Source organism: Astyanax mexicanus, chromosome 23 (genome assembly GCF_023375975.1).
Source record: "Astyanax mexicanus isolate ESR-SI-001 chromosome 23, AstMex3_surface, whole genome shotgun sequence".
Classification (NCBI taxonomy): Eukaryota; Metazoa; Chordata; class Actinopteri; order Characiformes; family Acestrorhamphidae; genus Astyanax; species Astyanax mexicanus.
This window is the reverse complement of record NC_064430.1, coordinates 21,665,834-21,684,958: the sequence shown is the minus strand read 5'-3', so window position 1 is coordinate 21,684,958 and position 19,125 is coordinate 21,665,834. Positions and strand designations below refer to the sequence as shown.

The 19,125-nt window shown below is 37.5% G+C and overlaps 1 protein-coding gene across 5 annotated transcripts in view; it reads right to left on the bottom strand.

Annotated features, from left to right (window-relative positions):
* LOC103023637 (calpain-1 catalytic subunit) overlaps positions 1-19,125 on the bottom strand; it is a 38,793-nt gene that overhangs the window by 4,024 nt on the left and 15,644 nt on the right. For 4 of the 5 annotated variants that reach the window (XM_049471110.1, XM_049471108.1, XM_049471109.1 and 1 more), the window contains 15 exons: positions 15,509-15,627; positions 14,468-14,601; positions 13,704-13,872; positions 12,516-12,599; positions 11,248-11,333; positions 10,385-10,459; positions 9,654-9,814; positions 8,014-8,183; positions 7,116-7,127; positions 5,048-5,259; positions 3,433-3,472; positions 3,156-3,221; positions 1,365-1,422; positions 1,170-1,234; positions 970-1,038 (listed from right to left, as the gene is read on the bottom strand). In XM_049471110.1, the coding sequence (XP_049327067.1) occupies positions 970-1,038; positions 1,170-1,234; positions 1,365-1,422; positions 3,156-3,221; positions 3,433-3,472; positions 5,048-5,259; positions 7,116-7,127; positions 8,014-8,183; positions 9,654-9,814; positions 10,385-10,459; positions 11,248-11,333; positions 12,516-12,599; positions 13,704-13,872; positions 14,468-14,601; positions 15,509-15,627 (1,520 nt within the window). The remainder of the gene's footprint in view (positions 1-969; positions 1,039-1,169; positions 1,235-1,364; positions 1,423-3,155; positions 3,222-3,432; positions 3,473-5,047; positions 5,260-7,115; positions 7,128-8,013; positions 8,184-9,653; positions 9,815-10,384; positions 10,460-11,247; positions 11,334-12,515; positions 12,600-13,703; positions 13,873-14,467; positions 14,602-15,508; positions 15,628-19,125) is intronic. The other variant, XM_049471111.1, reaches the window with a different exon arrangement.

Genomic DNA, 19,125 nt, shown 5'->3' with positions numbered 1-19,125 from the left:
TTTTTTTTTTTTTTTTTACTATCAATCCACTCAGGGATGGGTGTCATTTACTCCAAATACTTTTACATGTCATACTTTTCAGGTTTGTATTTGATTATTTTGAAAACTATGTATCATTTTCATTCCACTTCACAGTTATGTGCTACTTTGGGTTGGTTTATTAACTTTGAGTGTAGTAAAACTTGATAAGGAGTACTAACCTTTGTTGAATAGCCCAACTCCACTCTCCCACAGCTTTCAGAGATCCAGGAATTCTATTCAGTTTGTCCAAACACCCATTAGACTGGGTGATACGGGGCAGATTCTTGCCCCTTCAGATAAATAGCTTTTTACACTGTTATCCAGGCTCAAAGTAGCTACACCCCTCATTGGTAGAATCCAGAGAGCCCTGACATTTAAAACGAGGTATAAGGAACTTTAAAAGTGCAGAAGTAGTTTATTAAAAACCACTGTTTACAACCCGTAGCATAAGCTAAATCTCCGGGCGCCGCCAACTTAAAGTAAAGTCACGATCAGTAGAGTGACGAGCCCTAAAGGGTGTGTAAAGGGTGTTTGAACAAACAGAATAAAATTGTTGGATCTTGAAAAAGCTGTGGGAGAAGAGAGGTGGGCTATTCAACAAAGATTAGTACTCTTAATCATGTTTTACTTCACCCGAAATCCATTTTACACTGGAGTTCTCCTTTAAAATCTCATAAAATACATTTGAGTGACAAAATGTTAAAAAAACTCAAGGGATATGAATACTGTTGCATGCTGCTGTATGTAAACACACCCATTTCAGATTATTAAAACATTTAACATGATGAAAATACAGTATTTGCAAAACAAATTAAAACATCCAATTAAAAAAAATGAAGTCAAAACATTCAAATAAAGATTACAGATATAGCTATTCACATATATTTCAGTTTGTATTTCACCACAGTTAACTGTAAAAATTCATTAGTCAATTATATAATATCTCACCAGCCACTTTCTGATCTTATTCCACAGAATCTGGAACTCCAAGATGCCCAGACGAGCACTGCCATCTTTCTGAGGTTCATCTCAGTCAAGGAGAGTTTAATAGTAAGCAGAGATTTGTATCCAATAAACACGGGTTAGTAATACGTCATCCCTGTTACAGTGAGAGATGATTGGTTGGTTTAGATGGTGAGGAAGGATACATCCATGAGGGCCACCATACACCTGCATGCCTCCAGACTGAAGCCGTCTGTGGTCAGATCTCTGTCTGCAAAATGCAGAAACACAAACACTCACTCCATCAACTGCTTCCCCACCTGTTCCTCACCTCACTCACTTTACCCATCACTATCACTCAACCTGAGTGATCTCTACACACAACATTCACACTGCCTTACGTTTGGACACCACTCGGTTCAGGATGGTCCTCAGCTCATGAACTGATATCTCCATATCCTAAAGAGAGGGAAATAAACAGAGAGATGAGGAACTTTCGTACACAGGCAAAGACAGTTAATTTTATACTATGATGTATTAGGCTACGTTTACATTACCAGGCTGAAGTGACTCAAATCCAATTTTTTTTATTTAGATTTTTTGTGATAAACTGATAAACATCTGCTTAAATACTTTAATGCCTCTAACGTTTTTAATAATAATATATTGTAAATTGATATTAAACTTGTGTCTTACTTGTGCAGTAGAACATTTGAGAAATATCTCAAATACCTCAATATATTTTATGATTCCTTCATAATTGTGTAATTTTGCGTAAACAAAGTAAACCCAATAGTATTCAAAGCCTTAATATAAAGTCTTAATGTTATAGGCACTCCTAACAGTACAGTAAGTCACAAACCTATTTTAAAGCCTAGTCGTGCAAATAAATATAAATAAATAATACTAATAAAAAAAAAGTGATATGAACATGAAAATGTCAGAGTCTTGCAAAATACCATTACCAGGCTGAAGTGACTGCAATCTATTTTTTTTGCACAGTGTGGCTCAGATCAGATTGTTGTCATGGATGTGTGAATGTGCCAACTTTGATTTTTTTAAATCAGATCCGAGCCACATACATATGTAGTCCTAAATCCAATCCATGAACATGGGAAATTAATAGGAATCAGAATTCATACGTCATTTACATGCTTCTCTCTCAGACCCACACATCTCTTGGTGCAGCTATAGCTGCAAAAACTGCAAAAGTAAACCGCCTGGCCTTTTTTTACCTCCTTGACCTGAGCATAAAACTTCAGACCAGCTGTTTACTCTCCACTCCAGCAAAAGATGCTCCACATATGAGCTGCTAACGAATGTATCCATTTCCCTTTATAAAGCGAGGAGTTGGTAAAGAAGGAGAGGTTTATACACGTATTAATGTGCAGCATGTGAGACGTTTCAGGGACAGATTAGTTCACATTACACACAGATACAGATCACTTACATTTGTAAATGTGAACTGACAAGATAGCCAAATCCGATCTGAACAAAAAAATCTGCAGATTTGAGCAATGTGGCCTGTAATGTGAACTTGAAACTTGTGAACTTGAGTGACAGCCCATTCTTAATTAATAGGATTTAATATTATTAGTATAATATTTAATATAATATAACAGATTTAACTCTTCTGTGAAAGCTTTCCACAAGGTTTAGGATTGAGTTAATGGGAATTTTTCTCTTTTTTTCCAGAGGCGCATTTGTGAGGTCAGATAATGATGTTGGATAGGAAGGCCTATCTCGCTGTCTATACTCTAATTCTCTAAATCATAAAAGTGTTTTATCAGGTTAAGGTGCAGGCCAATCAAGTTTGTTCACACCAAACTCTTGGTGTTGGAACAGGAAGGGGCTGTTCCCAAACTGTTGTTGCACAGTAGGGAGCATGAAATTGGTTAAAAACTCTTGGTATGAAGAAGCTTTATGTTCCTTTCTCTGGAACAGAGAAAAGAGTCTGAGCCCAACTCCTGAAAAACAACCCAACATAATAATAATAATCCCCCCCTCCATCAAAAACCACTTCCACTGTTGACTGTGGAACATTTGCTAGAGAAGAACGTACTCAAAAAAATCACTGCGCTGAGAAAAAACCTTAAACAACCTCATAGACTATCGGAGACATTCCAGCAACTACCTGTACCACAGAAACTCCACAACAGTCGCCTTCACTGGGGTTCATAAAACACTCTTACCTCTCCAGCCAGCTGAGTGAACATTTTCCTGAATGAAGCGTCAATGTCTTCCTCTCTAATCTCCCCCTTAAAAACAAAAAGAAACAAAGCTTAAAACACTGCAATACGTAGACACTCCTAAATGTGTTGTTTCATAAAAAAAAAAAAAAAAAATGAATCGAGAACAGCAGAAGCTAATTCCTCTTACAGAGGTTTCTAATAGGCTATCTTCTGGGCAAACATACTGGAAAAATTGGGATCATAGCTACTTCATGAGGAATGATATTTATTTCCTTACCTCTTCATCCAGAATAAAGGACACGTCATCATCCATCTCTCTAAAATACACACAAAAACATCCCATTATCATTCTGCTCACTTGGTGTTTCAGATCGTACACATCATGAGAAATAGTATAGAGGGAAACGCCATTTCCCCAAATTCCAAATGTCAAAAAAACATTTACAACATTTACTGTGTCTTTAGTTGGGCGTACTGGGCGATATACCGGAGAGGAATTTAAAACTGGTATGCATTGTTCACATACCGCCATACCCCTAAAGGCGCTCCAAAGCGCCATGTAGAACATGTCTGCCAAAAAAGCACAGTAGCAGAGCTTGCTAGCTAATGCTAGCCAGTTAGCATAACAAGCTAATACACTGTAGTAACGGGAGCTCAGCTCGGTGGAGTCTCACACTGTCCTGAATAGAGAAACATGAGAACACAACACCTGGAGTTTCTGCTGCTGCTCCTTGCAATACAAGTAACTATAGCCCTTATAAATATTTTAATACTGTAACCTAAAAGGATAATATTAATGCATACTGAACTGAATGTATTTGTTAACTGGAGAACCAATGGAAATGAATGATAAACTGATAAACATCTGCTTAAATACTCTAATGCCTCTAATGTTTTCAATAAAAATATATTGTAAATTGATATTAAACTTGTGTTTTACTTGTGCAGTACAACATTTGAGAAATATCTCTTTTTTATGATTCCTTCATATAAGGGACAAAGTAAACCCTATACTAATCAAAGCCTTAATTTAAAGCCTTAATGTTTTATATGATATGTACTCCTAACAGTACACTAAGTCACAAACATATATTTAAGCCCAGTCGTGCAAATAAATATAAATACTTAATACTAATAATAAAAAATACATTTATATACCATGAAACCTTCAGAAACTTTTGGTTATACCGCCCAGCACTAATAAAGTAAATATAAAATAGAATGCTTCAAAGACATAATAAAACTAAAGTAATATAAAAACTATTTTTGTTCAAAATATATTAAAGTAAAAATGAAAATAATGATCAGTGGTGATCAAAAACAAGATATTTAAAGAAAACTTGGAATATTCAATTTAATTAAATAAAATATATTGATTTCAAAAGACAACTCAGCCATTATGAAACAACATGGAAAATGAATGCGGGTCATTTTGACTAATGTGGTGCATTAGAGGGGGTGTACCTATGTTGCACATTAAAGGGTTAATCAGATGCAGATGAGCTTCATGCAGCACTGAGGAAGGATAAACTAGCCTTTACCCTTCAAGCTCTGGTGGAGTCATACAGTACATGAAAAACTGGACATTAGACATGACCAAAAACACATCATCCTGTCAAATCACCATACTGTGTTCAACAACCCTGAAAAGGTCACATGGCTGATAATACTGTATAAAACATACAGTTATCTGCAAAATTCAGGCTAGAGGGGGACTGCTGCGACTGGTTGTCGGCATTCTGTGATACATTTTTATATATTTAAAAAAATCCCATTACTTGTCAGACACTTCAGCCTCAAATCCACATTCAGATCAGACAGATCAACAGATCAACTGTTACTCAATTATTCAAATAATGATAAACTGTTAACAACATGAAAATGTCACTGACTGTGTCTCGGACTGTTTCTCAGTGAAGACTCTGAGGACGAAATCAGCTTCTTTTCCAGGTTCGAACGTGGAGGGGACGATTAGATACTCTCCTGGAGGAAGGCGGAGTCTTGTGCTCACCTCCCGCAGGTTGATGAAGGTCTCGGAGCGAGCACAGGAGGAGTGGCGCAGGAAAAAGTCCTTCTTCAGATGGACACTCTGGCAACCACGGAACTATGCAACAATAAAACATAGGAGTCATGGATCCAACAGAATCATGCTAATGGGACTCCAGAAGAGTCCTATTCTATTGGCAGAACTTCTCTACAGGGATAAGAAGAGCTGTGTTTATGTGCATTTGAACATATAAATGTATGTATTTATTGCATTCAATGTGTTTAATAGAAAGGGCAGGGTTCATACACTTTTTAACCAATACATTTCTTTTATTTTTTTCAAGCCAAATTTTTAGGACCATGCAATTTGAAAAAATCAGTACAGACATGGCCAATAAAACCAAAAATCAACTAAAACTATAATCAAAATTGATTATAATAAGCCTAAGACGAATTTGAAACACAATAATACTTAAATAACTTAAATAATAGTAATAACATGTGTCAGATCCTGAGAATGTAGAGCTAAAGTACTGAATTAACGGAGTTAGCTGATGTATTTGTTAGCTAAAATAGATTTTATCCATTGATAAACAAAAACACAAGGATATTTTAATTTTTCCAAAACTTATCAAGGCCTGGAAATTGCTATTTTCAAATTCCATAACTTTTCCAGTTTTTTCATGACCGTACAAACCCTAATGGGTGACCACAAACCTTTGGACATTCAGGTGTATGTGGTATAATTTGTGCAATTTAGCTAGTTAGCTAGCTAGTTACTGAGATGTACTACTGGCATTTTAAGGCTTGTTATGAAGAAAATATCAAAAATACATTGAAACCATGTTAAACTGAGATTTATTGTCATTTGTAAGAAATAAAATACTATATTTGTGGGTTTCTTCGGTCGCTTGTGCAGAATCAGGACATTCTACCACTAGGCATAACCATTCAAAATAGAAAGGTAGGGTTAAATGGTAGGAGCAAGGGGTGAAACGGGATTAGGCCTAAATTATATATGTATGCTATGTTTGCTATGCTATGTATGCTATGGTTGTATGTTTGCATGACTGCATACTTATCTATCTATCTATCTATCTATCTATCTATCTATCTATCTATCTATCTATCTATCTATCTATCTATCTATCTATCTATCTATCTATCTATTTTGTATATTCTATTTTTTATTGTATTCTTTATTTTATCTTTATATCTATTTTAATAACAGCTCTTGGGTGTAAACTGATCACAATTTCGCTCCACCTCATGTACCACATGTGATACGAATGACAATAAAATCTCCTTGAATCCTTGAATACACATCACTGACTTATCTATAGTGCTAACAAGGAGCAGAATAGTGGTCCCAACTTGTCAAAAGCTTTTTCTATTGTTAGTGGCAGGATATTACAAAATTATCTAAATAAGGTTCATCTACTTTACAGTTCCATTATTATATAGGTGTACAGTTTAGAGTCTAGATTCAGTGCTCGAGCCTGTGCCCGACCTGATGCTCAACCTGAACTCAGGTCTGGTCTGGCCGAGGTTTCCCACCTATTTCCCAACTATGGTGTGATAATCACAATATAGCAAAGTAACAAATTAAACAGCCTGCACGGTGCCTCCTGCCAGCTCCTCCACTTATTCGCCTTACATTTGCAGTTCCATTCTTAAATAATGGGTCTATTAACATCATTCTGAACAGATTTTACTCATTCAAACAACTCAGATTTTAACGCTTACTTACTACACTTACTATAACAATGTTAAAATAGGCTCAGGCTAAAGAAAACTGTTTATGGGGTGGACCGGGTTAGGCTAAAGTAGGGTCAGGATGTTGTTTATGGTATGTTTAACAGCCCTGCATTCATCATTGGTTATTACTGGTCAGGAGTTTTCTCAGAACAACACTGGAAAGCACATGGTGGCAGCATGACTGTGTATCAGACTGTAATGTATCAGCATGTTTACCTCATCTGGGACCTGAGGGGAAAAAAAAAAAAAAAAAGAGAGAGAAAATCAAGAGTCAAAGATGTAAAATTATGAATTTCTTAAAACATAGAATTTTACCAGTTTTATTAACCATAGTGGCTAATGGCTGAATTAATGGCTCTGGTTTGATATGATATGTAGATTATGGGTGTACAGTAGTATGAAAATGTTTGGGCACCCCTGTTCAGATCAGCAGTTTCAGTTAAATATATCATATATCAGATGAACACGGTGATATTTGAAAAGTGAAATGAAGTTTATAGGATTCACAGAAAGTGTGTAATAATTCTTTAAACTAAATTAAGCAGGTGCATAAATTTGGGTACCCCAAAAAGATTACATCAGTATTTAGTAGATCCTACTTTTACAGAAATAACAGCATCTAAACTCTTCATATAGCTTCCAATGAGAGTCTGGCTTCTGATTGAAGGTATTTTGGATTTTCTTTACAAAACATCTTCAGTTCAGTCAGGTTTGATGGTTTCTGATCATGAACAGCTGCTTTAAATCACACCACAGATTTATAATAATATTCAGGTCTGGGGACTGAGATGATCATTCCAGAATATTGTATTTTTTCCTCTGCATGAATGCTTTAGTAGATTTTGAGCAGTGTTTAGGGTGGTTGTCTTGTTGAAGTATAAATCCCATAAACTTAATTTCACTTTTTTTCATCTATTATATAATATATTTAACTGAAATTGCTGTTGGGACAACTAATGATTTAGGTGATAAAGGAAAATCATTAAATTGATCAGAGCAGCACGAACTTTATTTTAACTTAATGAATCGAACTATATGTGTATAGCCCTAATATTTAGATAACAGTATCTTTATAAATCTTTATAAAGCTTTTCCTACCCCACATGTTGCTCACCTCATAGATGGCAAAGCCAATAGTGTGCATGTCCTGGCCTTGTTTGCGGTAGCGCCGCCGGTCCTTCTGCATTAGAGCCACCAGAAAGCTGCAGGCCTCTTCATTATCCTCAGGATCATCATCCTCCTCCAGCAGGGTGATCTTATACTGCGGGTTTATCCAGAATGTGTCTGATAGAGAGATTCAAAGACATATTTATGTATTGCCTAGTATTTTTATATAAGAAGCAGCTCATTTATCCTGGTTTATAACAAGGGTGAAGATTCTCTATATGGTGAGCAATTAGTAGTAATAGGTTTTGGTGCTTTGCGTTTTGCATCTTTCTGGGTGGGTAGATGGCGCTCTCTTCCCACATCACTCCAAAGGGTGATGTCAATCAGCACAGGGCGTCTGTGAGCTGATGTATCAAAACCGAATCGCTGTGCTTTTTTCACAGTGCGCTGTGATGCTACTCGGTGATGCTACATCAAAAGCAGTTGTTGGAAAAGAGGTGGATTCTGACTTCACATGTATCAGAGAAGGCATGCGCTAGTCTTTACCCTCCTGGTGTTGGGGAATCACTAGTGATGGGGGGAATACAGCTGATTGGGAGGGATAATCAGCATAGCTAAATTGGGGAGAAAAGTGGAGAGCTACAGCTATTGTTTCCTTTACATGTAATTTTTTTATTATTTTTTTTAATAGTAAGCTTACCTCATCAACCTTACATACAGATCTTATGTGAAACACAGTGCAAACATAACCTCCTTGTATTTCAGTTTAGGGAAAGTGTAAAATATGTAAATCTCTGGCACATACAATGATTTTTTACAGGTTTCTGACCGATGCAAATGTCTATCTACTGTGATATAACCCTCTGCTTATATATGTACAGCTTATATATGTAAATATGTACAATCTCCCTTATCCCATTTAGAAAATCGCACTTTAACATGAATGCGATTAATCTAATTAAAATTGTGTACTGATGACTGGACCTCCACGGCTGCAGATAAAATTGACTGCTCACTTTATAACAGTGGAGTAGGTAATAACGTTATGAAGTTTCCAGATTAATCGTATATGTAAACACGTTAACAGACCTGCCAACCTTAAAATAATTTACAAAATAAGTGCAAAATCACCCCCTCTCCACCAGAGACTAATCACAAAAATGATAATTGACGAAAACAATAATAAATAATATTTTGCATTATTGAAATATGTGTTTGTAAAATTATATCGTATTAGCCGTTAAGGATAATAATTGGTTATACTGTATAATAATATATAAATGGAAAACATATATTTTATATTAGTGGTGTTTAACACTTAAAAATGAATTAAAATCTTTAAAAAAAATTTTGGTTTAGGTCTGTCTGAAACAGCAGATGGCGCTCTAAAGGTAGCTTGCTAAATTAGTGTCCATGTTAACCGGACAGCGTTATAAAACAATCGGCGGTGAACACACTCAACACACACACTTGGGACAAAGAAGAACAAACGATATTTGTACTTTAGAGCACAGAAACATACAAGTGTAGTAGGAGGTAAAATGTGTACATGTTGGCAGGTCTGTATGACGTTGACAGCTCTAGTAATCAAGTGAGTATAAGCAGGTGATATTGTGGGTCTGTGAGTGTGTGATGTGTGTTTCTCACTGGCATGGTTCCTGCAGCCTCCTGCTGTGCTTCCTCTCCTCCAGCCTCCCTCAAACTTGATAGTGTTCCAGAAACTCAGTGTGTCCTCACTCAGAGCATCAGGCGTCAGATTACAGATCTCCAGCCGAGAGAACTGACGCTTAAACTCCTGAAACGACATCCTGAGAGAGAGAGTGACCATAACACACTAAATATCACACACACACAGTACATATACACACATTACACACTTTCACAGACTATACACACACACACACACACACAAACTTTTAGTTAATTTGTCTCATTACTTACACTTACACTAATTATATTATGCTTTAATATTATTTATTTTTTATTATTATTTTTTAATTGTATATATTTATTTAATTTTTGCATTGTTTTAAAATGTAAAATCTGTTCTGTACTGTTCTAGAAATTCTAGAAACTCTGAATCAGTTCTCTACTTTTACTATACTGTAAAACTGTTTAACTCAGGCTTTGGCAACACAAATGTACTGCTATTTGTCATGCCAATAAAGCACCTTGAATTGAATTGAATTGATTTGAGAGAGAGAGAGAGAGAGAGACAGAGAGAGAAAATGGAATAACAGAAGGACAAATTGGGACCACACTACAATAAGAAACTGGATGCTGTGTAAGGATCAGTGTGGAGAAGCAGAGACAGGAGGAAGCATTAAAAACTGGTATATACAGTGAAGAGACCAAGCTCACTAAACATGTGTACTCACCAGAACTCTCCATCCTCCATTTTGGCATTCATCTCTTCTTTTTCATTGGGATCGATTGAATTCCATTCAGAGGAACTAAAAATAATCACAGAATTGAATTGTAAGCAATGTGGTTTCAGGGTCATTTCTGAATAATTTCATTTCCAGGATCAGAGTAAATTGTGTACAAGCACTGGGATCCAGATGAACACATGAAATATTGTTATATAATGCTGGTGGAAACTCCGGATTCTAGTCACCTCTTAATTATTGAAGTTTTTAACATATAATAGCATGGAAAAAAAACTAATATTTCAGTTGTTTGCTCTACAGATCCATTTCAATGTCTGATCTTTCATAGATAATTGTCACATAATTGAGGTAAGATGATGCCAACTAATAAAATTATCTATACACAGTTCCAGTCAAAAGTTTGGATACACTTTCTCATTTAGTGTTTTTATTATTATTTTTTTTCCTACATTGTAAATAAATACTGAAGTCCTCCAGACTATCGAATAACTTCGAAGTCATTAATGAAGCATTTAGGTGCTCTAATCTGGGGAGCTGTTAACTTATGGTGTCTGAGGCTGGAATCTCTGATGAACTTATCATGTGCAACAGAGAAAACTCCTACTCTTCCTTTCCTGGAGCGGCCCTGATGAGAGCCAGTTTCATCATAACATTTTTGATGGCATTTGTGACTGCTGTTTGAGTGGCTGTTAGAGAGTATTTTTCTTTCTGTTTTTAACTGTTGTGATGTTAAACATTTATGATGCTTTTAGCAAAGATCTTAAAATAGCAGATACTTTACTTAATTTATTAAAGAATTATTGGATCTGTAACTTTCTGTCTTTTGAACAAATGTTCACTAGAAAACTCACTTGTCACTCCAGGCTCCGGTCCACTCAACCTGCCCCCAGGGGTTCCTGATACGGATCAGCTGTTCTCTGTTACCTCGGAAATTCACCTAAGATAAAAAAAAAAAAATCATGTAGTACAGGAGAGTAAACTGTGTAGAGTTGAGATTTTATCCAGCAGATGGTGCTGTAGCTCTGTATATTATACTTTATGGCTCTATTTCCCATACAGAGATTTAGTCTATTTGTAGACTTTATTTTTATATCAATTAAAAATTGTAAAGTAAAGTAAAAAAACATATATAGATGTATTAGACACAAGAGTTATCTAAGTCAAGATTTGATTTCTTTTCTATTTCTTTCTATGTTGATGATTGTGGCTTACAACTATTACAAATCGAAAAGTCAGTATTTCAGAAAGTGAGAAATTAGAATACTATTAGGAAAAATCTTTAATACAGAAATGTTGGTCTAGTGAAAATATATATTATTTTCTAAATAATATTTTATTATATCTTTTAATGGAAGAGCACTGATAGAATGACACTTTGATGCAATGTAAAGTAGTAAGTGTGCAGCTACAGTATAACAGTGTAAATTTTGCTGTGCCCTCAAAATAACCCAACACACAGCCACTAATGTCTAAACCGCTAGCAACAGAAGTGAGTTCACCCCCAAGTGGGGGTGATGTCTGCAGCACAGGGCGTCTGTGAGCTGATGTATCGGAGCCAAGTCGCTGAGCTTTCCTCAGAGTGCGCTGTGATGCTGCTCGGCAATGCTGCATCAGCAGGAGCTCGAACAGAAGTGGTGGATGGCTTCACATCTATCAGAGGAAGCATGTGCTAGTCTTCACCCTCCTGGTGTGTTGGGGCATCACTAGTGATAGGGGGAGTCCTGATGAGTGGGTTGGGTAATTGGCAGTGTAAATTGGGGAGAAAATGGGGAAAAATAAAACATAAAAATAAACAGTCCAGTCCTTTCTCTCTCAGGCAATACGCTTCTGATGTTGTCTCTTGGTCATGACTGGCTCGACTTTAGAAACGAGTTATACAGTTATAGCCCTGTATATCCTGTACGTCTCTGTGTGGCTCTTGAAGCACTGACTCCAGCAGCAGTCCACTCCTTGTGAATTATCCCCATATAGTTGAACAGCCTTGATCATCAACATTAAAATGAATTAACACTTGAAACTGATCACTCTGTCTCTCTGTGTGTAGTAAATGTATATAATATATAAGATTCACGTTTTGACGTGCACCTGCATATGAATAAAAGTAAAGTTTCTTACTGACCTCCTTCAGAGCTGTGACAGAGTAGGCGTGGCCTTTCACAAGCTTCTTGAAAGTGATTGCCTCCATGTCAAAGGCACTGGTAATCTGTGGAGTGAAAAAAAAAAAAAAAAGATTACTGGTTCGAATCCTGTTTCTGTAGCTTGCCATCAGCTGCCGGAGCCCTGAGAGAGCATAATTGGTCTTGCTCTCTCTGGGTGGGTACAGTTGATGATTCTCTTTTCCCTCATCACTCTTAGGGTGATGTCGCTCAGCACAAGGCATCTGTGAGCTGATGTATCAGTACCGAGTCGCTGTGCTTTCCTCAGAGTGTGCTGTGATGCTACTCAAAAATGCTGCATCAGCAGTAGTTGGAAAAAAGGTGGTGGCTGACTTCACATGTATCAGAGGAGGCATGTGCTGGTCTTCACCCTCCAGGTTTTGGGGTATCACTAGTGATAGGGGGTGTCCTAACGAGTGGGTTGGTTAATTGGCCTTGTAAATTGGGGACAAAATTGTATAAAAAAGTAAAAATTTAAAATAAATAAAATAAATAAATTAAATTTAAGAGTCTATCAAAGTATAATTACTTCACAACACATTTTGGGAAGTGTATTGAAGCACAAACATAAGAGATTTCTATGGAAGTCATGCCAACACAAGGTCACAAAGGCTCTTCTAAGCTAAACTAAAGGCCTTTCTTATATTGGCTTATGTTAATAGTCCTCCATGAACATTGCTTATCATTGTCATTGTCATTGTCTGGTGCATGACCCACTACAGACTGATCTACCAAAAATGGATAAAGCAGTACAACTTTATGCTTTTGGAATGGTTAAGTCAAATTTCTGACCTTAATCCATTAGAAATGTAATGGATGAAGTTTAATGGAGGGAAATCCACCAAAGTAAGCGAGTTGAAGCTGTTCTGTACGGAGGAATGGGGTAAAATTCCTCTAGGCCGGTAAGTTATTGCTGCACATGTTTCCCATACTTTTATTTCCACTCACAGAAACGTAATTGATTCTTTTTACTACTGAAAAAAGAAGCAAGTCTAATATATTAGTTTAATTTTGTTTTCTTTCTTCACTTTTAGGACTTTTAATGTAAAAAATCCCAGTTTTAAATTTGTGCAGAATCAGTTCATCCGTTATCACCTAAATAAAGGTCTGTTTTTTACAATCTTAAGGACACTCTCACTGTTGGAACGTACATCTATGGAGCAGCCCAGTAACGAGCCTCTATCCAGGGCTTTAGCAATGATGCGATGCAGGTCCTTGGGGGCGCTGCGCAGCTCGTACATCTCAGAAACTCCGCCGGTGAAATCCTCAAAGCCCTCAGTGGTGGAGCCACCAGACAGGGCCTCGTATGATCCATTCAGCCTGGACGTGACAGTGTAAATAATATTATGCTTTAATGAGTTTTAAAAAAATCTATTTGAATAAATATTTAAAAAATACAGATTTTAATGCCTTGTATAAATCAGTGTAAAGATAATCAGCAGGATTTGTTTATAAATACACTGCCTAAGACATTGTTTCAAACCAGATTTAGAAAGTTCTGGCCTAAAATTTTATTTAAAAAGATATCTATGTCATCTATATCATATACAACTCAACAGACAAATGAAAGTTCACTGGTTTGGGGGTTTAGATATGAAATAATCTGCTTTACTGTAGTTGCGAATACTCTAGTTGTGAGCTGTTGTGCATGTGGGTAATGCAGTTTGTGTTTGCTGTTAATCACTATGTTATAGCAGCTCTTTAGATGTGGTTAAAGGTGCCTGACTGTGGTGTGTCTCTTTAAAGCTGATTAATGAAATGTTCATCCTTATTAATGTGGCTAATGATCCAATCAGCTTCTAGAAGCTCAATAATTCTCATGGTGTTATTTGCTCTTTTCTTTCAGTATTTTTATAAAATTTGTTAAGTTCACGGTCATACTCACAGACACTCACACACACGTGTACGCACTCACTTTGCATAGGCCTTCTCCAGCAGGGCGCTCCAGAACTCGCTCCCCTCAGCCGAGTGCACGAACATCAGCTCTCCCTCCTTCACCGGCAGACGATCGTCAATAACCACATCCACCCAATCACCAAACTGCCAAAACTGCACATTAAAAAAACAAACACATCAACAATCAGAGTATAACAGTCAAAAATGCATTATAAAAAAAAGTAAATGCTGGTATTCCCTGGTATTTTTTTTCTAAAGGAAACACTCTAGACTACAGTGTAGTACAGGTGTAGTTTTGTACCTTTTTTTTTGTTTTACTCTAATTTCTCAGGGTAGATTTGATTAAATGAGAATCTTTTAATGTGCTGAGTAAAAGGAGGTTGTGACTCGGGATTTTATGGTACATGGATCCATCCATTTTCCCATTGATGTCGTGAATTATCCTGTGCTCTTAGCAGAGAAACACTCCCAAAACATAATGTACCCTCCTCCATGCTTGACAGCAGGGTCAAAGTCAGCATTTATTTTCCTCTGAACACGGCAAGTTGAGTTAATGCCAAAGAGCTCAATTTTGTCTCATGTGTTCACAACACCTTCACCCAATCACCTTTAGAATCATCCAGGTGTTCTTTGGTAAACTTCAGACGGCCCTGCACATGTCCATTTTTAAGCAGAGGGACCATAAGGGCACTGGAGGATTTTAATCCATTACAGCATAATGTGTTAACAATGGTGTTCTTAGAGACTTTGATCCCAGCTGCCTTGAGATCATTAACAAGTTCCCTCGTGTAGTTTTAGGCTGATCTGAGTCTTGTATTTCTTCCATTTTCTTACTATTACACAAAAAATGGTCTTCTCCTTCTCACCCAGTGTCTTACTTATGGTTTTGTAGCCCATTCCAGCCTTGTGCAGTTCTATGATCTTTTCCCTGACATTCTTAGAAAGCTCTTTGTTCATGCCCATGTTGTAGAGGTTAGAATCTGCTACCTGAGTGTAGGCTAATGTTAATTAGCATGTATTGTAATTGTATACATGTATTTATTTTATTTTTTTTGCTTACCTGGAAGTGGAATATGCCGGCATAGTCATCTGTAAAGCTCTGACCGTGAGGGACCACTCTGTGCAGCAGCCGGTCATTTAGAGTAAGAGACCCTATAGCAGCCAGGAGCCAGCAGTCACCTGAGACACAAAGAAAGAGAGAGAGAGGAAAGTAAATAACACAGATTCCATTTATTCTTCTCGTCTAACTGATTTATTAGGCAGCAAGTGAACAGACGTTTTTTGAATGTGATGGTTTTTACAGCAGAAAAATGGGCAAACATGCAAATCTGAGATACTTTTCACATCGACACTCTTTGGAATGGAGCGCTTACAAAGTGGACTAGGGCCAGTTTTCCACTACTAGTACATGGTATTAGTGACATTGAATGAGCACAGCTGCTGATGTTGCTTACAGAGTGTTAGCGAAGTTAGATGAGCCCAGCTGCTAACACTGCAAATGCAACGTTAGTGATGCTGGGTGAGCCCGGCAGCCAACATTGCTAACGCAGAGTTAGTGGCGTTGGATAAGCCTGCTCACTAAGCTGTTTCTAACACAGTGTTAGTGACATTAAATGAGCTCAGCTGGCAACTTTACTAAGGTGGAGTTTGTAATGTCAGATGAGCCCTGCTACTAACATTGCTAATGCAACATTAGTGATGTTGGGTGAGCCCGGCTACCGACAGAGTTAGCGGCATTTCATGAGCCTGCTTGCCGATATTGCTAACACAGTGTTGTTGACGTTAAATGAACCCAGTTGCCGACATTTCTAAGGTGGGGTTAGTGACCTTGGGTGAGCCCAGCAGTCGACATTACTAGCGCAGTGTTAGTGCCGTTGGATAAGCCAGATCTCCTAGGTTAGTGACACTGGCTGAACCCAGCTGCTAACATTGCTAATGTGATGTAGTGTTGGGTGAGCTTGGCCGCAGACATTGGTAATGCTAAGTTAGTGACTTTGACAATGCCAGTAGTAATTTTGGGCAAGGCTGGTAGCTAAACAATGTTGCAAATAGAAAAAGAAACTATAAATGGGCTAACAGGTCCATACTGAAATGGAACAATACGGTACTTGTGTTTCCAGTATGCAGTGGTCAGTAGGGGTGGGCGATATGGCTCTAAAATAATATCACGATATTTCATGCCATTTTCATGATAACGATACTTTTGGCGATATGACAAAACACTGAATTCGAAAAATGTATTAGAATTGTATTATTGCATGCAATATGATATGGCTAACTGAGATATTGTAAGAAATATTAATTTTCAGATTATTAATTAATATCAGATTTTTTATCAGTAATGCACTCGAGTAGATATATCTCTAGTCTCTAGTAGATATATAATAGGAAATGACAACAGTGTGAATTTTTCTTTTGCTAAAAATGGCAAAAAAGTAGTACTTTGATGTGATAATCAGTTATGGGTGATATGTCACATTATTTCAGGGTATAATATTGCTCACGATATTCAAAATCTTTGACGATACCATCACGTACGATACGATATGGCACACCCCTAGTGGTCAGTACCTTAAAAAGAAAAGTGAACTGTGTACCAAGGAAGGACAATCGGTGAACCAGTGACATGGACATAGATAGGGATGGGCCCAAATATCGATATCACGATTTATCACACTATATATATATATATATATATATATATATATATATATATATATATATATATATATATATATATATATATATAACATACTATATTCACATGCAATACATTATTGCCTCGTGGTATCAAATATTGATATTTTTTTTGAAACACAGGCGTACTAAACTCCCTCAGATTCATCCCCCAAATAAAGTTACTGCTTTATTACTTTATTAATTCATGTGGTGGCGCTAATCAAATGAACAGAGTAAACCTGCGATGAAGAACACTGATTGCTGATTGTGAAATTCTGTAAAACTGACAACAATAAATCCATAATTCCTGGCATTTGCTTATTTAGAAGTGTTGTATCTTCTTCAGTAACACAGTTGCTGTAAAGTATTGCAGAAAATCACCTTGGAATATGACAAGTAGCGCAATATCATTGTTATAATGGGCAACATATAGTTATAATGATGTATTGTGACATGTGATTCCCACCCGCATGGATACTCAAAGCTCATCAATGAGATTATTGTAGGTCCCACCTTACAACTAACATTACGTATCTGCAGCTAATGTCTTTGTGCAAGAGACCACAGAACCTCCTTCAGGAAAGGAATGAGTAAGCTAAGTGAGAATGATGATGAATGGAGAACCACCAGCCCATCCATGATCAGACCTCTGCCAGTAACACAGCAGCAGACAGCAGCTCTCAGTCTGCTCTATCCATTATGCTGACCTGCAGAGTTTGCATTACTGTCAGTGTCCATTAGCCAAGTCCATACACTGTACACACACACACACCAAATAATCAATCACCGAGCTGCAAACAGGAGGCAGTTACACAGATTACAGTAGAGCTGATCTGATTTTCAAGCTCATTTTCCTACATCTGGTTTGATTAACACACGTCACAAATTCAATTACAGTATGACAACCCATTCAGCTCTACAACTGCCCACCCAATTACCCCTTTAACTCCAGAACAACCAAAAGACAAAGAAAAAACACAAGAACAATGAATGACAGCATCCTGCTGTAGAAGCTCATCCTCATTTTTATCTTTAGCTTTTTTACAGATGCTGTGATGTTTGCTTAAAAATTGTACTGCTATCTAACTAAACATATTCTTCCTTTTACCAGTAAAACTGTCTCAGTATCACTGGCTGCAAAACAATGTTAAAGCATGATCCATCCACCCCCGTGCTTAACAGTTGAAGATGTGTTCTTCTTGATCAATATTTGTACTATTTTTATCCCAACATTTTAATTCCACCATTCCACAGAGTAGCTTGTTTTTAAAATGCACAGTAGTCTACAGGGTTCCAAACCTTTCGAGTCAAGCTGCTGTGTCTATAAGCATCTTGGCCCCTACCCTGCCAAGACTGGCTGTTAGCATCGCTGCTAACCAGCTCCCAACCTTTTAGGTCCAGATGATGTGTCTACTAGTATCATGGCTACAACCCTGCAGAGGCCAGCCGAACCAAACTTCTGTGAACCAAACCCCACTGAGCCCAACTGTTAGCATTGTGACTTTGTTTGTGTTTGTTATCCTCACAGCTCCTACCCTGCAGAGGCTGGCTGTTAGCATTGCAGCTTACTTTTTCGAAACCTTCTGAGCCAAGATGCTGCGTTTGTTAGCAACGCATCTCCAAGTTGAGGCTGGAGGCTGTTAGCATCTCTGCAAACATGCTCAAAACATTTTATGCCCAGTTGCTAGAATCACAGCTCCAACCCTGCTGAGGCTGGCTGTTAGCATCACCGCTGTCCTGCTCCAAACCTTTGAACCAAGCTGCTGTGTCTTTTAGCATTGTGGATAGAGCCCTGCCCAGACAGACTCTTAGCATTGTGAGTAACCTGTTCCAAACCTTCTGATCCCATTTGCTTTGTCTGTTAGCCTCACAGCTACTACCCTGAAGTGTCCTGCTGTTAGCATTGCGAATAACCAGCTCCAACCATGTTAAGCCTGGCTGTTACCATTCCAGCTAACCTGCTTTAATCCTGCCAAGCACAGCCATTGTGTCTGTGAG